This window comes from Arachis hypogaea, chromosome 3, assembly GCF_003086295.3.
Source record: "Arachis hypogaea cultivar Tifrunner chromosome 3, arahy.Tifrunner.gnm2.J5K5, whole genome shotgun sequence".
NCBI classification, from domain to species: Eukaryota; Viridiplantae; Streptophyta; class Magnoliopsida; order Fabales; family Fabaceae; genus Arachis; species Arachis hypogaea.
Window position 1 is genome coordinate 120,607,043 of NC_092038.1, and position 24,440 is coordinate 120,631,482.

The 24,440-nt window shown below is 35.0% G+C and overlaps 2 protein-coding genes across 2 annotated transcripts; one reads left to right on the top strand and one right to left on the bottom strand.

Moving 5' to 3' along the window:
- Positions 1 to 10,207: 10,207 nt before the first annotated feature.
- LOC112791121 (BTB/POZ domain-containing protein At2g13690) lies at positions 10,208 to 12,993 on the top strand. The gene is made up of 2 exons (XM_025833839.2): positions 10,208 to 11,628; positions 11,841 to 12,993. The coding sequence occupies exons 1-2, from the start codon at positions 10,918 to 10,920 to the stop codon at positions 12,765 to 12,767; spliced, it is 1,638 nt and encodes a 545-aa protein (XP_025689624.1). The 5' UTR covers positions 10,208 to 10,917; the 3' UTR covers positions 12,768 to 12,993.
- Positions 12,994 to 16,061: 3,068 nt separating this feature from the next.
- On the bottom strand, positions 16,062 to 19,154 carry LOC112791122 (NAC domain-containing protein 82). The gene is made up of 4 exons (XM_025833841.3): positions 18,394 to 19,154; positions 17,254 to 17,534; positions 16,737 to 17,090; positions 16,062 to 16,344 (listed from the first exon to the last, which is right to left on the bottom strand). Exons 1-4 carry the CDS (start codon positions 18,545 to 18,547, stop codon positions 16,180 to 16,182), a joined length of 954 nt encoding a protein of 317 aa, XP_025689626.1. The 5' UTR covers positions 18,548 to 19,154; the 3' UTR covers positions 16,062 to 16,179.
- Positions 19,155 to 24,440: the final 5,286 nt, after the last annotated feature.

The following is a 24,440-nucleotide window of genomic DNA, read 5'->3' on the forward strand; positions in this document are numbered from 1 at the left end:
TTAGACCTTGTTCAGGTCTCTTTCGGGGATTACCTTTTGTAGCTTTACATCTTTCTGGGCCGACTTCGTCACGTCGGGTTTTGTCGAGTTACTTGATAATCTTCTTTCTTGGACCTTGTTCAGGTCTCTTTCAGGGATTATCTTTGTAACTTATCTTTCTGGGCCGACTTCGTCATGTCGGATCCCATCGAGTTACTTGATAATCCTCTTTCTTGGACCTTTTTCAGGTCTCTTTCAGGGATTATCTTTGTAACTTATCTTTCTGGGCCGACTTCGTCATGTCGGGCCCCGTTGAGTTACTTGATAATCCTCTTTCTTGGACTTTGTTCAGGTCTCTTTCAGGGATTATCTTTGTAACTTTTTGTAGGAGTCCGACTTCTTCATGGCAGGCTCTTCGAAGTTATAGTAATCCTCTTTTATAGGGTTGGCCAGACCTCTTTCCAGGGCTTTACTTATAACTTGGGTTGTTATGGCTGGTCCGACTTTTTGTGCCGGCCAGTCTTTAACTTATTTTATAACAATCCATTTTATTAGGACCTCATCAGGTCCTTTCTATGGATCACTTTCAATAACTTCTTGCATTATTCTATTTTCATCTTTGCCAATTTTGTAGAATTTGGGTTTTAACCCTCGTTTTTATCGTGATCGTGCAGTGAATTTGGTTTTCACTTTCTGTCGATCTATAGCTTTATAATCGGGCGATGAATATTTCAGAATAATACGACTTGAGCGTTTATAGAGAATCTGAACAAATTTTATTAAAAGAGAATGCAAATATACATGAGGGGTTAATTTCTTAACTCGAGTGATTTGTAGGTCTTGGCTGCGCGCCTCGTTAAAAAACCATTTTTAGGAAAAAGAGTGCGCCTTGTCCAAGATCTTTTATCATCCCTAGCTATAGTACCTTCTTAGGTTGTAGGCGTGTCATGAGCTAGGAAGCTCTCGCCCGTCGAGTTCGAAAAGCCTGTAGTAGCCCTTTCCCAGTACTTCTATGACTCGGAAGGGTCCTTTCCAGTTTGCTATCAGCTTTCCTTCTCCAGGTCGAGTTGTTCCTATGTCATTTCAGATTAGGATGAGATCGTCTTCAGCAAAGGCCCGCTGTATTACTTTTCGGTTGTATCTGGAGGCCACTCGTCGTTTGAACGCCTCTTCCCTTATCCGAGCTCTTTCTCGGATTTCTGGAAGTAAGTCGAGCTCTTCCCTTTGAAGTTGGAAATTGGCTTTTTCGCTAAAATAGATTACTCTGGGTGATCTTTCTTCGACCTCCACTGGGATCATTGCCTCCATTCCGTAAGCTAATCAGAAAGGTGACTCCTTTGTCATGGAATGTGGAGTCGTTTGATATGCCCATAGGACTTACGGGAGCTCCTCAGCCCAGGTTCCTTTTGCATCCTATAATCTCCGTTTTAACCCTGCTAATATAACTTTGTTAGCAGCTTTAGCTTGCCCATTCGCTTGGGGGTGCTCAACAAAGGTGAATTGTTGTTTTGTATTCAAGTCAGCCGCTAGTTTTCTGAAGCCTGCGTCTATGAATTGGGTACCATTGTCTGTAGTGATGGAGTATGGAACTCTGAACCTTGTGACGATGTTTCTATATAGAAATTTCTGACTTCTTTGAGCTGTAGCATTGGCTAGGGGTTCTGCCTCGATCCATTTTGTGAAGTAGTCTATTCCTACTATGAGGAATTTGACTTGTCCCGATCTTTGAGGAAAAGGTCCGAGGAGATCGAGTCCCCATTTTGCGAATAGTCAAGGTGAGGTCACGCTGATGAGTTCCTCTGGCAGAGCGGTATGAAAGTTGGCATGTTTCTGACATGGTGAACATGTCCTTACAAATTCTATGGCTTCTTTTTGTAGAGTTGGCCAATAAAATCCTGCCCGAAGTACTTTTTTTTTTGGCAAGTGCCTGCGCTCCGAGGTGATTGTCACAAATGCCACTGTGTACTTCTTCTAGGACATCTTTTGTGTTGGAAGTCGGCACGCATTTTAGCAATGATATTGAAATCCCTCTTTTGTATAGAGTATTATTTATGATGGTATAGTGTTGTGCTTCCCGTTTTAACCTCTTTGCCTCTTTCTCATCTGTAGGGAGAGCTTTGTTCTGAGGTAGTTAATTATGGGAGTCATCCGTCCCTGATCGCGACCTGTTATGGCTAGGACTTTTTCTTCTTCTGAGATTGATGGATTCTGTAGAATTTCTTGGATGAGGCTTCTATTGTTGCCTCCTAGTTTGGTGCTGGCTAGTTTTGAGAGTGCATCGGCCCAGACATTCTGTTCTCGGGGTATGTGACGAATCTCATACTCTCCGAATTGTCCAAGCTGTTCCCTGGTTTTATCCAAGTACTTTTTCATAGTGGGATCTTTGGCTTGGTAGCTTCTTGCTATTTGTGAAGTAACTACCTGTGAGTCGCTGAAGATGATAAGTTTTTGAGCACCAACCTCCCTAGCCAGCTTCAAACCAGCTAGTAGTGCCTCATATTCCGCTTGATTGTTCGAGGCAGGGAACAATTGTGTGGAATTCTTCTCCTCTGCCTCTGAGGTTTAGACTTACATTATAACAGCGGCGCGCCATCCTCTGATATGCTTTTATTGTAGCTGTTCCTCCTGCAGTTGGGAACTTCATGCATAGATGCGGAGTCGAGACTATTGCACCGAGTTGATTTAACGTTGTCCGACCTATTAGGGCATTGTAGGCTGAACTTATGTCGACTATGATGTAATCTATTTTGAGTGTCCTTGACTGACTTCCTTTTCCGAAAGTTGTGTGGAGTGAGATGTATCCCATCAGTTGGACTGGGGTATCGCCTAGCCCGAACAGGCTGTCTGGATACGCTCTGAGTTCTTTTTCTTCTAGGCCGAGTTTGTCGAAAGTCGTTCTAAATAATATGTCGGCAGAACTCCCCTGGTCTATTAGCGTGCGGTAAAGATCTGCGTTTGCCAGTATAATAGTGATGACCATGGGATCGTCATGCCCTGATGCGACGCCGGATGCGTCTTCCTTTGTAAAAGTGATCGCCGGGATGTCGGGTGTTTCCTCCTTTCTTGCGACATGATATACGTCTTTGAGATGTCTTTTGCGAGATGATTTGGAGATTCCTCCCCCGACAAATCTGCCATGTATCATGTGGACATGTCTTTCTGGCGTTCGAGATGATCGCGCGGTTGGTCCGACATCTTCTGCTCTTCTTCTTTTTCTTTGTTCATCATCATGGGTGGCCAGATATCGATCTAGCTTTCCTTCTCGTACGGACTTTTCTATGACATTTTTTAAATTGAAACACTCATTGGTGGAGTGCCCGTGGATCCGATGGTATTCACAATATCCAGTCCGGTTTCCTCCTCCTTTTTTGCCTTTGAGTGGCCGAGCTGGTGGTAGTTTTTCCGTGTTGCAAACCTCTCTGTATACATCCACAAGAGACACCCATAGAGGGGTGTAATTGTGGTATTTTTTAATTTTCTCTCTATGTCGGTCTTCTTTTTTTCTGGAGTCTTTATCCTTATCCCGGGGGGTGAACCCGGCCTTCGAGGTCTCTCCCATTAGGGAGTTTTTCTCCATGTTGATGTACTTCTCCGCTCGTTCCTGCACCTCGTTCAGAGATATGAGGTACTTTTTTGATATAGATTGACTAAAGGGCCTTTCTCGTAATCCATTAATGAGGCCCATAATAGCGGCTTCTGTTGGCAGGTTCTGTATGTCCATGCATGTCTTGTTGAATCTTTCCATGTAGTTGCGCAGGGTTTCCCATTCTCCTTGTCTGATTCCCAGTAAGCTCGGAACATGTTTAGCTTTGTCCTTTTGAATGGAGAATCTGGCCATGAATTTCTTAGCCATGTCGTCAAAACTTGAGATGGACCTAGGAGGGAGATTGTTGAACCATATAATTGTTGTTTTTGTTAAAGTAGTTGGAAAGGCTTTGCAACGAACTGCATCTGAGGCGTCGGTGAGATACATTCTGCTTCTAAAATTACTGAGATGATTGCCGAGATCTGTAGTGCCATCGTATAAGGTCATGTCTGGAAGTTTAAAGTCCTTTGGAATTTTTGTCTTCATGATCTCCTTGGTGAATGGGTCTTGCTCTTTGCGGGTGCTATCTTCGGGAGTGGATCAGCTGGTTTTCGTCTTGACATCGGCTTCAAGTTTTAGGAGTTTGTTCTCCAATTCCCAGCGTCGCCTTATTTCCCTTTGTAGGTCCTTCTCAGCCTCTCGTTGGCGTAGGGCTTCTTCCTCAAGTTGTTTTAACCGGTCTTGAAATGCATCCATGGCTCCCTCGTTTGGGGAGTTCTTCTTGTTGTTGATTTGGGAAGTATCTTTTGGGGTGGTGTCTGCGTTTTTATGCGGCGTTCTTTCCTCTAGATCTGAGGTGTGGTCGTTATCATGGTCGTCCGCCATGGTGATGGGATGACTTCCAGGTTCTCCAGCAACAGCGCCAATGTTCCGAGGGTTATCTGAAACTATAGGTCGATCTCGGATGAGATCTTCTGTAAGGGTCGGAGATGCTGTGTCTGATTTGTTGGACTTGATGGTGGTGCTGATTCCTTCGTCCTCGGAGGGTGGGGGTACCTGCAAGGGACTCCGATGCTTAAGTTAGCAAGGGTATTAAGCAGGTATTGAGTAGAATTAGAGTATGAGTTATACCTAGGTGCTCCAGTGTATTTATAATGGTGGGGAGTGACCTTTCCGGAGATAAGATAGTTATCTTTATCTTATCTTATCTTTGAGTGAGGTCTTCTTAAGGGAACCGCCTTTATCTCTACGGGCTTGGGCTGCCCTTGGATTCGGGACGTGTTCCTCTGTTTGGGCCCTTTATTGGGCTTTCCTGTGACTTGGTCGAGCTCTTTGAGAAGAGGTCGGGCTGTCCTGACCTGAAGAGATCGGTCGCTTTGTCTGTAGAACATCCCGGATCGGAGAGCTCGACCCAGGGTATGAACAGAATCCAAGCCCAGGTAAGCAGAAGGGTCAGCGGTCCATCAATCTCCTTGCAGTCAACACGAGTAGCCCTACACAATGCTCTATACAAGTGAGCCAAACATGCCGAACCCCAACTAAATTCTCTGATCCCGCCGAAGTTACGGAGCAATGGAAGAAATTTCCAGTGCACTCCTGCCCCAGACTTGTCCCCAAACATAATCGTCCCAAATAATAACATTATGTGGCACTTTACATACCTCTGAATCTGAATATCATTATCTAAGACTATATGATCTTTTAGTCTCCGAAACCAAGTCAACTTTACAAAACTTCCTCTACATTCTGTCTTCCTGGGTGCAACACCAAAATGATGGAGGCATTCGACCTCTAATGCCTCATAACTACTCAAAGTCGGTCCTGTAAATGGAATACAATTTGTCGGAAGGTCAAAAATTACCGCCACATCCTCCAACGTCACGGAACACTCGCCAATTGAAAAATGAAAAGTATGAGTCTCGGACCGCCATCTTTCGATCAGAGCATTAACCAATGCCGATTGACATTGGACAACTCCGATCTGTGAAACGTGATAAAATCTAGTCTCCCGCAAATACCCCTCCACAATTGGATTATATGGATCCGATGGCAAATAATGATCACATATTAACATCCGTGAACCCTACAAAACATAGTCATATATCACATTAATCAAATATAACCATACTTAATTAACATACCATATTTAACATTCTACCATTCTCATTATCACATAAGCAACATAACATAATTAATAAACCTTAAATGAAACTAAAATAAACATCTATTTATTACTATTATTTCCATAAAAACTATATTTTCTAATATCTAGATCCTATTTATTTCTTAATAACGATTTCCATTCGTTTAATATAAATAGAATGTTAAACTCAAATAAATTTAAAATTAAATTTAATTATTATTATTACTCGACAACAATATAAAAATATATATTCTAATTCTAATATCTAAACTAAATCCTATTTGGTTTACATTAATAACTATTAATAATACCTAATTTATATTTATATATATAACTGATTCCTCATTTTTGTTATATATTATTATTATTATCACTGTACGGACACATATAAAAATTAAATTAACAACCATACAAAATCTATTCTACTAACTAACCACATTATTCCTAAATTAATTAACTATCTAACCTAGTTTAAATTAGTAAACTAAACCTAAACTAACGGTCACTAGAAAAAAATAATAATAATACCTCGATCAGGAAAAATAAATTTATGTTACTTAATTCACTAATTATACTAACACAACTCTAACGCTTGAACTAACTAATGGCATACATTAACTAAATATTCAAATAACATGTAACCTAATTATTATTATTTAAATTAAAAAAATAATTTAGTAAAATAAACTTACATAATTAAAAAGATCAAAATAATTAACAATATGTAATTTTAGATGATTAACATCTTTTATTCTTCGTCTCCTTAATATTGTTTAACTTGATCTCCCCTTGAATTTTTTTGTTATTGCTGGAGCTTCAATAAAAGAAAGAAAATAGGTTTTAAAAGAGATAAAAAGGTCTAAAAATAAGAGAAGAATAAGGTGGAACACTAAATAGAAGACTGAAATTTTACTCGAATGTGAGAAGAAGTCTAGTGGCTGGTTAGTGCATGCACAATGCGTAGCAATGATACGTAAATTAGACGGTCTAATTTGTTTATCCTCCATGCCAGTAATCAGATCGTCCAATTACATACCCGCTAAATCGGACCGTCCGATTTTACCTACGCAGCCCCATACCCATGTAATGCATGCCAGACCTCAATAATCATAGAATACACCAAAACTAACCAAATATAAAATTAAAAAAATGTACTTTAATCAACGAACAATTTTCATAACTTTATTATAACTTAGATAATTAATAAAGGTATAATTAATAATAAGCTAATAATTATTTTTAAATTATATTTTATATTAATTAATCACTAATTAATAATTATTTAAATTTATTTTTTAAAAAATATAAAACTATTAATTATTAATTATAATTATTTAAAATTAACTGATAAACTTAACCGATTAAGATTATTTATTTATATTTTTTTTTTTATAATTCTCTATTTCTGTGCACGGAGCTATATGATCGACCAATCTTTATTGGACACTAAGGATGTAAACTACTCACTGTGTACGAAATTGAGTCTCGCGTTGGCAGCCTAACTTAGACCACTACTTCCAGGACCAAATCGTCTTCCCCCACTTATAAACCAAATCATATTTTCAACATAGTCGCTTTCTCCAGTCAAATCATGATTTAATTGTTACAAAACCAACACTATTCTCATCAAATTTTTGAAATAAAATAAAATAAAATAAAATTGAAAGCATCCGTGAAAAACAACGAATAATCCAGCGACACCATAAAAATTATAGAAGACCAAAACCCAAAATTTCATCCCATGTTGACAAATATTTACAAAGACTACATTGAAGATCTCTCATCAGCAGCAACAATACGTAACTGAAGAGAGTCATATTGTTATTTGATATACGTTCTAGAAAGGTGCAGATGCTATGTCCCTGAAAGCATCATGTGCAGCAGGGTCATCATCTCTCATATTTTGCAATTCTTGGGCAGGATCCATATCCATCCCTGTATATCCCATACGGCAAGCTGCACTAACCACCAGCTGTAGACCCTGCACATGGCATAAATACAGAATGAAACTACTGCTCAGCCAAAATATTACACTTTTATAAAAAGTTACTTATTTTTTATATAAGTTACTTATTTTTTATAAAAAATACTTGTTTTTTAATTTTTTTTAAACTGAATGATAGATAATTTTTAAAAAATACCTAGTAACACTATATATATATATATATATATATATATATATATATATATATATATATATATATATATATAATTTACTTTTTGATTTTTAAAAAAACCATCCATAATATATTATCATATCGGTAAACCTAACTAATTTTTTAAAATATTATTTTGTTTAATTTATTTTTAATTATATTTTATATTTTAATATATATTTTATATTTAATAACTAATTTTGTTATATATCTGAATTTTTTTAAAATATATATAAATTTTAAATTTAACAAAATAAATAATATAGTATCATTATTGTCATTAAAAATATTCACTGTCTAAAAGACTAAGACTAAAACTAAAACTATCTGCTATAAAATTATTCCATAACATATTTTTAATATATATTTTATATTTTAAAATATTTATATTAATAACTAATTTTAATATATACTTTAATTTATATATATATATATATTAAATTTTACACTTAATATATTATTATGCCATTAAAAATATTCACTATCTAAAATTAAAACTATTAGCTATAAAAGTATACATCCAGATAATTATCTTCTTAAAAATTATTTTTTTAATTATCTAACATCTAAATAAAAAAAATTAACAGTCGTACGTTTACACCCCCTTTTGAGTAAAAATAAACAGTACCCTATATATATATATATATATATATATATATATATATATATATATATAAAGTCATACAAGGAGAAGATATGACAGATTAAATTTTTTAAAACATGTTAAAATATATTCGACAAATAAAATATGGATATAGTGCAAGTTCTCATGCATGGGAACTCCATTATCTTATCCACCCTAGCCGTGTGCATGCCTCCAGTACGTAATACAGAGATATTATTACTATTATTACTATCAAATTAACTATACCAATATTTTTCAATAATTTTACATTTTAAATAAATAAATTATTTAAAATATAAATTTTATAAAAAATCATACATTATCTAAAATTTAATAAAATACAATATTTTATAATCCAATAAAATAGATAAAAAACTTAAAATGTGTATACTTATACTTATTATGTAATAATGTAAAAAAAAACTAAAAATAATACATAACTAATACTTTTATTATTTTTGCCTATTATTTTGCCAGCATTTATAAAAAGGGTTAACCTATTTGAAATGACAAGTTATTTTGTTTTAAAATATATAAAACCACCAAAAAATAAAAAATATGTTACGTGACATTAAAATTAGTTATTAATATAAAATACATGCTAAAATATATACATTAAAAATAAATTAAAAATAATTTTAGTGACGGATGATTTTAATGTACAAATAAAATTCACAATTCTGGCAGATTAATATTTTGGTTTATTCTTAGGGTAACTGCCCAATATATCCATAATATTACCAACAGCGAAATCTCTACAATAAAATAAACTAGCAGAGAATAATTAATTAAGCAATTACCTCTGTGAAAATTCTGGAAGCTTCTTCTATAGGCTTTGTATTCAATATGTACATCGCTAAATTCTGTAAATTCCATAACAATATATAACATCCCATATTAGGCATATATAGTTGTGGATCGGAAGCTAAGAAATAAAATAATGAGATAATAATAATAATGAAATAAAAGAGAGATAATTAAAAAGCACTTACTAACCCTTGCGGATTCAAGTTGGTCGATGCTGAGAGTTCTGGGTTCCCTTTCAATCGATGAACTCCGTTCAATGGATACCATCGGTGCCTCCATTATATATTCTCTTGTTTTAATTCTTTATGTATGTCGAATTGAAACGCCAAATACTATTAACATGAATGATAAGAAGTCGCTCACCAAGCAACTATATCGATCGTGATTGAAAATAGAAATCCGTTGTGTGAGAAAGAGTACAAATAAATTGAAATGGAGTGGTTTATATATAGTTGTGGAGGAAGGGGGGACGAGAAGCACGGTGGATACAGTGGCGGCTAAGCATGAGAGGGTGGACCACGCAAGAGCAACGTGGCGAGGGAAGAGGGAAGGGGTGCACGTGGCGCACAAAAAGTGGGGTGTGTTGAAGACAGGTGTCGCGTGATGGAGACCATAGTACAAGAGAGAATTTACATAGAATAGGAGTGGGGAACGTGTTTTGTATGGTTCCTAAAAGGGGAAATTTGGGGGGCGAAATAGAGATTACGTGTTAGGAAGGCACCGCCAATGAGGTTTGGTGGACGTCATTGACTCAGTTATGGTCATGTGGAACGTGGACGCTCGTTATGGAGGCGTATCATGCTTGATGGCGACGCTTAGATCTATATATCATATCAAGATCTGGATGCTTTCAAACCCATGTATATGATGTATCATATATGATTTTATTTTATTCTATTCATTCATATATTATATTCCCTTGTAACCAATAATTCTGTTGCATCTCATATCGCGTATGCTCTCTCTATCTTTATATTTACATCTCGCTCCCAAAGTTTCTTCTTTCTAGCGCTTTCAATCATGTAACTTTCTTACATTTTTTTTCCCCGTGGGTGAGTGACGCTGTGAGAGAAGGTTAATTCATGCATGATGGTCAATTGGTCATGTATGTTATATATATGCCATGCACGTGGCATTTTCAGTTTGGGTTGGAGGCCTAAAGTAGTGCATAAAGTATAAACTATAAAGAACTTGGGTCTTGGGTGCTGTTTGAATTTGGGACGGCTTGGGCTTGTCACGATGAAGCCCGTCAAGTAAATAGGCCTAAAATGATGGACTTTCGAATCAATTGTAAAAGAACTAATATGCAGATAGTGTTTTGTGTTTACCCTAATCCGAAGTAAATATTTGCTTGAACATTGAACAGTGGTTCACACGGGGAGTCAGTGAATTGTGAATTCCTTGCTTGAGCGTTGGCAGCGCCTTTTGATGGATACTTGACTTCACTTGTCGGATTGTTGTGAGTGAAGTACAATCATCAATTGGTTTCTGTATCTAACTACCACTTTCACCTCAAAAATGAAAAGGCCATCCGACCGCAAGAAACCAAAAAATAGGCATCATCTCTCGTGACACTACTAGGCTGTCAGCTCAGCTCCTCTCCCATTTGCATTTTCACTATAACTCGTACTCGCTCACTAACTCAGCGGCGTAACTGAGTCTGTGACTCACCCGCCCCAAAATGGACTACTTGTCGTCCCGTAGAGACCGGAAGCTCGTTTCCCGGCGGCGGACGTGGTGCTGCTCATTTACCACCCCTCCGGCGAGCCCCGAAAACTCTTCATTCTCTCACACCAAATCGCCCCGCAACAAAACCGAAACGCTTTCATCATTATCGAAGCACACCACGCTCGCCTCCGTCCCCAACTCCCCTAAATCCCCCTTCCCCATCGTCTCTCGGATTGACCCTCGCCGGATCCTCTCTCCCGGAAGGGTCTCTCCCATCGACTCCGATCCCGCCGTCACGATTGAGCCCGAACCTGAACTACGATCCGCAAGCTTCCGTGCTCCCACTGCGCCGAGTTTCCGGTCGTCGCCGCCGGAGATTTTGGGCTCAGGTTCCAGTTCCAGTTCTGTTGAAGGAGTCAACAAGAATGGCTTTGATGTGAGATTGACTTTGAGAGGGAAGAGAGGAAGTTGCATGGTTCTGGAGGTTGATTCGGGAGTTCTGAGCGCGAACTCGGAGGTTTTTGCGGATTTGGTTGGCGATTACAAGAAGGGTTTGTCGCTGAAGAATTCGAGTGAAGCACCCAAGATGTGTAGAATGGAGGTTCCTGCAGTTGAGAACTTGGGTGTTTTCAGAGACACCATCGAGCTTATGTTCGAAGATGACGATGATGTCACAAAGAAGCTCATCAAGATTGGAGTCTATCGATCCATTGACATTTTGGAGGTTCGTTTTTGTGCCATTCAATTTCTTCTGTTCTGATATTCTCTTATGGCTTTGTCTATTGTTGCTTTGTTACGGGTTAGAAAAAACCATATACTCTACATACCTTGAAAAGGAATTAAGAACAAGGCTACAAAATTGAGTTTCTTCTGTCAAAACAAATTTCATATAGTTGAGACTTCAATGTTATAGCCTTTGACATGATATATGAATAGGTTTCGGCAGGCATCATGTTCAACAAGGGGGTTTTGTCCTGTTTGAAATACCTTGAGGCTGTTCCTTGGACGGAGGAGGAAGAGGAGAAATTGAGAAGCCTCTTCACAAGATTTAAGTTTGATGATGCAACTGCAAGAGACATTCTAGCAAGACTGTACTTGCAAGATTCAACGGATTCCCAATTCCTGCCAAATATAGCGCGGCAACTAGTTTGGTCTATCAGCACTTGTGAGGATGCCAATGCAAGAACTGAACTCAAGTCCCTGATGAAGGGTCTTCTGTGTAACCATCTTGACATCAGCAAGGAGGATCTCTATGCTGTTTGCCGCTCATGTCTGGCTTCACTTGTTAGCCTCTTTGAGGAGACGTCTGACGCAATCCCTCCCAGAAGTTTCTTGGTAAAAACAGATTCGAGCAAGACTTTGATTGAGCGAATCTCAAGACAAGTCGATAACATCAACTGGTTGCTAGAAATTATGCTTGATGGGCAAGTAGCAGATGACTTTGTGAATATATGGGCAGATCAGCAGCAACTTGTTGGAATGCATGAAAATGCATCCCCCATGATCAGATACGAACTCAGCCGAGTGTCGGCGGTTCTGATTATTGCCATGGCTACAAGAAAACTACAATGCAGGTTGGAAGTGAGATCAGGGCTTCTCCAAGCATGGTTTAGGCCTATGCTGTTGGACTTTGGTTGGTTACAGAGATGCAGGAAAGGACTTGACATGAAGGCCATGGAGGAGGCCATGGGACAGACACTTCTTACGTTACCTTTGAAGCAACAACATGTGCTGTTTATGGTTTGGTTTAGGTATTTCTCAAGTCATGGCACTGAATGTCCAAATCTAAGCAAGGCATTCCAAATATGGTGGCGCAGATCATTTTTAAGAGGCTCTGAAACTTATGCCATTGAATCAAGATGAATACATCGCCATTTGGCACCACTACATCATTTCCTACCGGGAGTAGAGTTGATATTTTATTTTCTCTGATATATGTCAAACTCAATAACATAGATAGTCTTAGTTGGATCTTAACCGTAGCAGAGCCTTTTGACTGCTTGTGTTAGGAAATTCTTTTTATTATCCCTGATTATTATGTAAATGAATTTCCTTTCAGATAGTCAATTATTTATTTGTTTACCTTCTATATTTAGTGAGAAGGAAAGGAAAACATTTATTTAGAAAAAATAAGTGACAATTGCTTAATACCAGCTAACGTTATCTAATTTATATCCATAGCTGTTAATTAAAAATTTATACGAGTAGTTTATCATTTAGTTGGAAGTACTTCTATACGGAAGATATCAATGCTATAAATAAAAATATGATTAAATTTATCATGTTTATTTTTTGGCGTCTAATTTATGATGTTTATAATAGAATCTATGAGACATTTACAAAATAAAGAAATAGGGGCGTTTGATTTGCGTTTTTATTTATTATTTTTTAAATTTTATAAAAAAAATAAAAACAATAAAAATAATAAAATTAGATTTTCTACAAACCAAACGTCCTAACAAGTTAATCCAAAAGTAATTCAAATCATTATCGTTTAATCCATTTGGGGGCAAAGTCATCCAATCTCATTCCATTTGGCGTATATTCCAAGGCACATATCTATTAAAATTTCAAAAACTTAAAAGGAATTTTTTTTAACAAAAAGTTCAACACATCAAAGTGAAGTAGTAATATGAAAATACAAAATAAATAAAATAAATTAATTTTTAGTTATTTTCGACGATGCTATTAACAATCTAAGAGATTAAATATTACTCCTCTTTGCAATTCTTAATCGATTTATTGATTACTTCCACAATATTTATTTTTTAATTCCTAAAGATTTTGTCATTTCTTTTCGGTTAACTGCTCCAAATAATAGTAAAAAAAACCAATCAACCACGTGTTATGTTCTTCCTTTCTTACAGGTGCATTTGTCTAACTCTCAAAATATTGTTTGATTGAACTTGAAATACATCATAATTTATTATAAGCACTCAATCAAGCACACTACACCTACCAAGTAAATTCACAATGAATAAACAAGTGATAAAAATTCTCATTATCCTGTTACATAAAACACATACTATTATTATAATCAATAATGCCAAATTTACTTAATCTCTCATTGGTATTGACTCTGCCCACTAACAAAAACCAAATGAATAACTCAATTCGTAGTGGTACTAAATTCTCCCAAATAGATCTAGTAAAATAGTAACTTGTAATATCCTCTGATAATAGTTCAGCTTGCAAAACTTGAACAAAAGAGATAATAATATAGACTCCTAATTTATCAAATTTTCACATTAGTGGATCCTCTCTTCCATGTGTTAATATGATTGAAGGACTCTATGGAGTTGATTAACTAATTTCAACTCCCATTAAAAAAATTATCTTCTCTATTAAAAATTTTATATTTACTCTAATTCATCTCAAAACCTACAATCTCCTATTATCAATCCGCTTTAGTTTGAAATAAAAAAAACCTTAAAAAGACTAATTTCAGTATACCATATTAGTGGCAATAATATTTTGAAAAAATTATATAAAAGACCATTAGAAAAATTTAATTATTAAAAAAAATTTATATTAAAATTATTTAAAAGAATTAATTTTTTTAATATTTAGAAAAAATAACTAAATCTTTTTTATAAAGAGACAAATATATCTTTAAATTATTTTTTATTTATTTTTTTACAAATATATTTTTTTAATTTGTCTCTCATACTTCAATTCTTATTTTCATCTATAACTCATACGAGACATTTGTCGCTGTCAATCACAAATTCATCGTAAGTCTTTTGATTTTTTCTTATTTTGCTTTAATCTTTTGATTAATTATTGATATTCCTTGTACATGTATGTCACACATTTGTCATGCATGGTTCATGAGGCATGGCATGGTGTGAACTTGGGTCGATAGTTATTTTGAAAAATCAAATAAGAGGCACGACACCATAACTGATTTAAGCATTCGAAAATTAAGATTCTTTTTTTTTTGTTTTCCACGGTATCCCTCAATCCGGCAGGTCAAGGACTAATCCGCCGCGATAAGGGTTTGCCGCTGGCCAATGGATTTTGTTAGGACTAATCCGCCTTTTGATTTTTGGGGTACTTTACTAAAAATACTGATCTCTATTTAAGGGTTTGCCGCTGGCCAATGGATTGCTACATGCACAAGGCAGAATTCAAACTCCCGACACTTGCTTAAGCGGACTAGTGAGCTAACCACTAGACCAACCCAACTTGGTTCGAAAATTAAGATTCTATAATACTAGAAAGCTACATATTTTTTGGAATACCTAATAGGACTTTTGGAACCAAAATAGTGTTTTTTTTTTTTGGTCGGTGGATTGGACAATTCCCAATCCTAGGTACCCCAACGGATTGGACAACCCCCAATCCTAGGTACAATACACACCCACACACTCCTCACATACTTACCAATTTTTCTCCTTGGATGCAGCTGATAGGACTCGAACCCGAGACCTTTGAGGTGGGGAGGGGGCGAAATGCCGTGTGAGCTATGGCTCATTGGCGAACCAAAATAGTGTTTAACATGAGTAGGGAACATAGACAAAAAAAAATATTTGGGCCTCATGTACAAAAACATAGCATGGACTAAATAAGATTTTTTTTGTCTGTTTTCAGACTATGTTACTGAACTATTAGCTCTCTTTTTTAAAATAAATAAATAAATAACTAACTTGGGTTGGTCGAGTTGTCAATTCACTTATTTGTTTAAGTAAGTGGTGGAAGTTTGAAAGTTATTCTTAATTCGATGGTTATTTTTTTTATTCGATTTATTCATGTATAGTTAACAATGACTGAATGTTCAATTCATTAATTGTGCAGATGATTATCTTAAAATTAAAGTTTAAGAAGTAATTAGAGGATGAAGTATTTTTTTACTTTATTGAGTCAATTTTAAAACTATAAAATCTATTATTCACATTATTTAAAAAAGTTATAGTCTATCTAATAAAATCGATTAGTATTAGCAACTCCAAGGACTGAAAGAGGCAATGGACCTCGTACAATGAACCAAGCAGAAAGCAATTATATAGTTGGGTTAAAGGTGGGTTTAATCTAAAGCACATAGATCGTTGTATATTTGCTTGCATTATACGTGCATGGGAGTTCTATCCTTAGGTGTGTTTTATGTGTAGCACAGAAAAATCATAAAATAAAAAAAATATGATCGAACCTGTGATCTGAACCAAAAAAACATGTAATATAAACAACAAATTAGACATTTACAAAATGAAAAAGCAACTGTTAAATCTAAACAAAAATCTACAACTTTTAGATTGTGAGACGGCTAGAAGTAGAACTAGAGGAAATTGCAATCAATCAAATCCAAGTGCCCCAAGTCATCATAGTTTATTCCATTTGGGGCGAAGTCATCCAAGCCCATTCCATTTGGAGTGTATTCAGACTCGAGGTCTTCCAAACCCTCAAAAAACTTACTCAAGAGGTCACCGGCAGCAATATTTTCCTGATTACAAACATCAAACTTATGTTAGTCCTCAAGATTCACAACATATTTCAATATGAATAAAAAGATTGTGCAAACATATCATAAGACAAATTTAATGAGATCACAAGCCCTTCAATTGAATATCTCATTACCATCAAACTTAATTTATACTGCAAACTCAAATATACTTATAATAGGAAGAGCTAAAAAACACAATCGAATTTAGAGAGGATTATACCAGCAATGGAGGACTAAAGAAGATTGGAATAATATCCAAAATAAGTCACTAAAAGTCCCCCGGGGCGGTGTTTGCGGTTTGAAGAAGTTCAAAATAATAAAACTAAAATTAAAAGCATTTCCTAAAAAGAAGGTAAAAGCAAGCACATGAGAAAGAAGACCAGATTACATACCTTAGGTACTGTTTTTTCGTCTTTGGAGAGATCAGTCACTGTTGAATTATTAACCGTGTGAATGCTTGCATCTGAAGAAGGAGTTGATGGGACAGGAGAAGTAGCCACAGGTCCCGACTCACATGAAACAGAGGTTGCCTTCATGTAAGAAGAGCCATCCAATGTCATAGACTGAATGGAAACCGGCGCAACCAAAGCAGTTGAAGGGGTTCCCCCCTCCTCAACAACGTGATGATCATCATCATCGTCATCATCATCATCCCAATCTTCTTCATTAAATGGTTTCCTATATTGTGCACCGCTCCGTGGGCCATGACCCTCCTTTCGGAACACCTTACAGATAACATAAGAGTCCTGCCATGAAAATAAATCAGGAGAACTAATTAAAAGACATTCACAATGGTCACTAGATGTATAAGTAAACAAACAATGTCAAGAATGTTGTTAATACAAACAGCGAAATTAGACAAATACAAGCTGCAAATATCTTCTTAAGAAACAATTGATTGGTGATCACCTGAGCAATTCCTTTATCAGTAAGGTCTTTATCTTGAAGCCTATACTCATGCATAACCCAATCAGTTCGGGTCCCATGAGGCGGTTTCCCAGTGTGGAAAACAAGGGTTTTCATCATCCCCACTGTTTGCTTGTCATGCTGAACAATAGCTTTGTCCATACCAGTAGCTTTCCAGTACCCATTCTTTATAGCACGGTTCGTCTTCGACCCAATTCCATAATTTTTTCCTCTTGCACAGAAGAAGTACCACTCCAAATCCCCACTTTTCAGATGTGACTTACCTGGAAATAAATAAACAAAAAACGTTTGTTTATTTATTTATTTATTTTTTGCTTCAGCAAACATGTAAGTAACAAATTATTTAAAAAAATTTATATAAGAAGTGATATAGTTTAAATTCTTATGCATTTGTTGCGCCAACACATTTGTTTGGGCAATCTACATGCAGTATTCGATATGCATTTGTTTGAAGGCTTATCATTTAGACAATTTAAGTTCAAAAAAATAGATCTATGTATATAAAGATGTTAATAATGAATTATTTTAATTTATTTCAAAAACAGTTTTCTATACCAAAGATATATTTTTATGTAAAAAGAGAATGTCTTTGCAGCACTCATCTTTTTTCATTTCAATATTTTTTTTTTTTTTTACCAAACCAAACCTCACTACGTATTTTCATAACAGAAAAATCCTGGTTAAATATGCTATTGGCACCGGCAACATTGAAGAAGCCACTCTTGGCTTGTTGTGTATACTTTTGTGTACTCATATATTGTTGGAGACGATGATAATGACTTAAAAATTTCAATTTTATTCTCAGCCAGGTTTTTAGAGAGAATTTGGATGAAGTTCGTTAGAGGATTGGGTGAACTCTATAAAATTATAGTTTACCAAAGAGTTGGATGAACTCATCCTAAAAAAAACGCATTTCAGAGATTAAAGTTAAAATAAAGTGTTCTTGAAAATAATTTTTTTTACATAAAAATGGATTTAGAATGTAAAATCACATCTGCATTCAAAGGAGAAGAAATAATCAAACACAAAATAAAAGTATTAAAGAAATTTAAAAGACACTTTTCTCTTTACCAATGCTAAACCAAACACAGCCAAAGACAAAGAGATGCGCTTAGTTCTAACCTTGGAGATCCCAGGGACAATACTGATAAACGTTAATCTCAGCAATCACATTGGGTAGCTTTTTGCCTGTCACTTTTCTCTTCAAAAAATACTTTAGAAGCTCTACATCAGTGGGATTGAAATGAAATCCCGGAATTAATTTTCCTTTTTCCATGTAATCTATAATTTGTCAATATAAAGAAAAGGTCAAATTTTAATTTCTAAATTCTAAATCCTAATTTTAGACGAGATAACAATCCTAAATCCTAAGACTATGGAAGAAGAACAGAGTCTGATGTGCATCACAAAGGAGAGAGGATAGTCAAGATTAATAACAAGATGAATTGCGAAGGGTAATAATTATGGAGATAGTGCGAAACAGAATTGATAAAAGAGGAAAATCACAATTCACATATGTAAAAGAAAAGAAAAGAAAAAAACGGGAAAGGACAGAAGAAGAGTGGAAAATAGGATTACACGCTAGTGTTGGCTCCAATAAGAAAACTGAGAAGAAGTGGGTTGTTGGTTTTTATGTTGTAGTTTGAAATTTAAAATATCTAGTTGTGTAAAAAGGAAAGGATCTTTCGGCCCTAAGTATCACAGATTAGAGTAAACAATTAAATACTTTTATTTGTGTTAAGTTTTTAATTTTTAATTTAGAAAAATCCTTCACTGCCGATCGCCTCTCCTTTAAGTGAGAAGGGGGTGAGCCTTCGCTTTTTGGATCGTCTTCTGCCCAATGTCAACGTGGTATCCTCTCTTTTTTGGTTCCCATTGGGTACCACCTTATTTTCAAACGTGGTGGCTCAGTTGAGTGGCACTCCTGTAGGCTCTTCTTTCATACAAATTCTGGGGTCCCAGGTCCTGCATCCTATCCTAATAGGTCCCATCTTGTTTTGTGTTAAGGCTCCACCTCATGTTGGGTTAGTGGAACCCAATTTCTTCTTGTAGTCTAGGACTTTGCTTGGCATTGGGCTTTAGTTAAGTCTATATCCATTTCAGAATATGGTCTTTTGTGTTGAGTTTTTAATTTTTAATTTAGAAAAAATTGATTAGAATATCTCTTATTAAATTTAAATGTTTCTTATATTTAGGACTAGTTAGTATAGGAAGCGGTTCCATACAGCACTCTATCCGAAAGGAATTCGGTATTTCATACATTTGCACCATCGAGATTTAAATTAATTTACATAAACGGTGTAAATTCACATGTATTGATTATAGTGGACAGAAAAAACTAAGGTCTAAGTTGAACTTACAACCGGTTGAATTATTTAGTTGTATTGTAGAAGAGTTGATGTGAGGTTAGTCTAAGATTTTAGACTAACTCTTTTTTTTAGTCTTACTTTATGTTATAGCGGAGCTGAGTCAATGTGAAAATGGGATTTTTTTTTTGGGCCATCAGTGGCTTAAGGTAAGACTATTATTGCTTGTAAATTCTTAACTATCAATCATCTAATGTTTGTGTTTGATAATCAAAGGATAAGAGGCACCACTTTGCAACTTGCACCCATTATAAGTAGTGAGAAATCTGTAAGTTTGGTTCTACATGTAAATTTGATCTTTTTTAGCTGATATGCCAGTTACACACTTACATCAATCAGCAGTCTTGCTCCATCGTCATCTTCATTAGAGTTGCGGTCTGAACTTGCTTCAGGATTGAGCAAAGATGTTGTTTCATCCATAATGTCTTTATCGATGAGCACTTCAACTAGATAAGTTGGCTTGACTTTGTCAACTGCCAAACTAACTTTTTGATTGGGCACCCAACCCTTTGCTTAGAGTTTCAATTCTTTAGCAACTGCGTCTCACACCTCAAGCTAAGCAATGTGAATATATTCCTTATCACTATTCCTTTTAGTATGAATTTTTTAACTGGACATCATGATTTATTCAAGGAGATCCTCAAATAAGTTTTTATTTTTTCAGTTTATCCAAGTTTCACATTCAAGTCTAGTACTATACACATTGTACCAATCAATTATCATTGTGTTCATATAATCTTTTTGTGGTTAAATTGGTCGTCCCTTTTAATTTATCCCAAATAAAACCATGACCAACCTCGACAATTTTACCAACTCACACAACCAGCTACTTTACTATATTAGATATGCCTTCAGTTTGTCACCAAACACACAATAACATTTTAGAGAATTTAAAGTAATGATTTATCTTAAATTTTATATTATTATAGAAAAACTGAAAAAAGTCTCTAACCAATTGAACTATTATTACCATAAAAAAAATCCGTAAAACAAGAAGCTATGCAAAGGGAAAGTAGCAATAAATAATAAATAGTAATGTGAGATTCTAAAAGGTAACAGAAAAGTAGTACCTATTTTGTTTTGTTTGCTTAAAGAAGAGGCAAGGCAAAAAATTTAAATAAATAAATAAATAAATAATATAAATTAAGTGGATAGTCTAACTGTTATGATTGTGCATATCTGAGAAAGAGATCACTGCCATCTTGCGTTCAACTCATCAAAGGGTCCTAATAGAAAAATTTTGTTTACGTGGATTCCGAATAACCTAAAAAAATATCTAAGTCCATTTTTCATTGTCTCTCCCTGCTGATCTCTATTTTTTTTTTGAGTTTGTTGTACTTATTTATGATTCGATTTTTTTCGGTTTGAGAAAAGTTCCATTGACCATGTATGGTTTATGTCTCTTCATCCATATCTTTTTTTGAAGTTGGGAAGATCATAGTAGATTTTGTTTCACATTTATGTAAGGTATGTTGTAAAGAGAAGTAATCAGGAGAGAACAATAAAGAATAAGGAAGAAAAATCAACGAATCCAACCACAAAGAACCCTTCTGCGTCGTTCTTCTCTCTGAGGCTCTGACACTACCGCTAGATCTTACACCTTCGAACCTACCAGCTACCAATCCATATTTATTTGACTTCCAACAAAACAGCTTACCAATTTAAATAATGTACTCGTCATCTACGGTTCTACGCTTTTGAGCTGGTTATTTGCGACAATCCATTCACAAAATTAGGGTTGTTTTAGTCCTTTATTCTTCGCTTCGCTAGAAGACAAACATATGTTATGGCAACTTGTTCGTACCAGGTATACAATGTTCCGCTTACTTCAACCGGTATACGGGATAATTTTTTGTTAGTATAAGGCTGGGTTTGGTAAAGTTTTTTGAAGATGTGCACAAGTATCTCATTTTGTGTTTGGTAAATTAAAAAACCCAAGTGCTTGTGCTTGTCAAGTTGGGTGCTTTTGAAAGCATTTAAGAGAGAGTTTTTTAAAGTTGGATTTGTACTTATCAAAATTAAAAAAATCTAATATAATAAATATTCAAAATTACCATTATTAATTATTAACACCAGATTTTATTTATTTTCCCACACATATTTTTCGCCATTATATTGCCATTGAAATACTCATATATTTCTAATTTCTCAACTTAGCCTTCACAAATTCTAACACAATCTTCATATATTTTTTATTTTTCAACCTAATCTTCACAATTTTAATACAAATACATCTCTATCACGTATTAGGTATGAACTCTATCCATTTATATTATTTTTTGTGCGTTATTTTTGTATTTTTTAGTAGATGTTTGTTTTTCTCTGTTCTTTAAAACGTGAAGAAGGAGACATGATTTATGAAAACCAATCATAAAATTTTCGTACACCAACTTCATGAACATTAGTCAAAATATAGATGGTAACAGACGTATCAGTACTAACATTGGATTATATACAAGTTTTATTATTGACTAATGATAACTCTATTTATATTAATATAGAGAGTAAATCAAATAAATATTTAAATTATTAGTCTCTAAAATTTTAAAAAAATTATTCTTTGTTATAAATATATTTATTATAATTTTTTTAATTTTTAAAAGCTGTTTTACCAAATACAATTGTGCTTGTGCTTATTAAAAGCTACTTTTAACGTGATTTACCAAACGCAAGTGCTGCAGTTTTTAAAAAGCTGTCTTTTAAAAGACAGATTTCATAAGCTACTTTCGAAAAGTAAAAGTTTTATCAAACCAAGTTTAAATATAACTGTGTAACCAATTTCAATTTCTCATCAACTAATTTTAATATTTTTAATACTATACAAAAATAGCAATAATTTTTTTAAAAAAATCTATTTCAAATTAGAACTTCTAAATAAAAGAATAAAAGATAAATAAGTCTATTAATTTTAAAATTGACTTGTTCGAACTTCATCAATGATGGATGTATTTGTTTTGCTTTTGTAAAATAATATAATAAATAAATGAAATATAATGTGGCTTTTGTCTGGGTACCGAGGAGTTTACCTGTTTTTCCAATAGCTACCTGATCAGTAGCTCCCTTCCACAGCCACGGAACAGTTTCACGAATGGTGGTTAGAAACGAAGACAGACTTTGGACGAAGACAGAATGAAAGCAAAGAGACCATTTTAGTAGCGATACTGTGTTGGAATATGTGGAAGGCAAGAAACACTTTCACCTTTGAGGGAGTGAAGAAGCCTTGGGAGAAGGTGCTGGCGAGAACACAACTCAGTAACTATGAACATAGCTTTTTCTTTTCTTTCTAGTGAGAATAAGATAATTTGGGCTACTGATTAGCCTTTTGGGAAACCCCCTCCCGTGAAATTCAAAGAGGGTCAGTTATTTTCTTTTCTTTCCATTGATTTTTATTATAATTTTATATGTTTAGCTTTAATTATTTTGTTGGTTCTTATAGTTTTGCAAAATTTTAATTAAGTCTTTATATTTTTTCTTTTAATTGAGTCATTGTACTAAAATATTTTTTTAATTGAGTCCTTAAATTTTTTTCTCTTTTATTTGGATCTCTGCACCAATTTTTTTAGTTGGGTCCCTATAAAATTAAGACAATCACTACCAAGAGAGACGTAATTAAAAAAAATTGGTACAAAGACCCAATTAAAAACAAAAAATCTAGAAACCTAATTGAAAATTTCGCAAAATTATAGAGACCAACAAAATAATTAGGGTGATTTCTTCCAAACCCATGCCAATTTTGTGGGTAAATTACCTTTACATATGTGTCATCATCTCAGCCATTGATAAACAAATTTTCAATCTTTCATTAATTCATTCAATAAATGTGTTCACACTACATTGTATTTTATAGTATTTACATTATACCACATAATGTATTTATACTGTAATATAAATGGGTACAATATGCAAATAGTTGATTTTACAAATCCTTTCCCAAATACCATACAAATCAAAATCTTTCCCAAATACTATTTGAATGTCTACAGCTTCTTCTTCTACCTCTCAAAATACAGTTCGAAGGAACTGCTTCTTCTTCAAACTCACTGCTTCTTCTACCCTTGTGTCTATTGCTTCTTCTTTTCTATCATTCCTGTAGGTGATGGGTGTGATTTTTCCGGCGACCTACGCGAAAAACCTTCCCCTAATACCCCTGTGATGTCCACTACTTCTTCTTCTACTACCTCACTGCTTCTTCTACCCATCCTATAGGTGATGGGTTTGATTTTTCCGACGATCCACTTGCAAAACCTTCCCCAAATACCCCTGTAATGTCCACAGCTTCCTCTTCTACCTCACTGCTCCTCCAACCGTTCCTATAGGTGAAGCGTTTGATTTTTCTGGCGACCCACTCGTAAAACCTTCTCCCAAATACCGCTTTAATGTTCACAGCCTCTTCTTCTACCTAATTCCTCTGATTTCCTTGGTAACTCATCGTTAGTGACAGATTTTTTTGAACCCCGTCGAAGACCCTGCCTACTGCTTCTTCGTCTAGGATTATGCGGGTGTCCTTTTCTGTCACTCACAGGCAGAGTGAAATATTTCCGAAACTGTCGAAGAACGTAACTCATCCCCTTGCCGGGAACGGTTCCGACGACCCACGTGAAAAACCCTCTCGAAAAACCATTGTAAGGCCAACTGTTTATTCTTCTAGATAATTCGTTTGTTTTTGTTGTCGATTTTCACAACCAATTTTGCGTGATTTGTTCTGTTATTCACTTTCTTTAATCACCTTTGATCGAAGTAGATTGTTTCAATTTTGAATGCAATAGTTGATAATAGTTGTTCATGGTGGTGTTTAATGTTAAT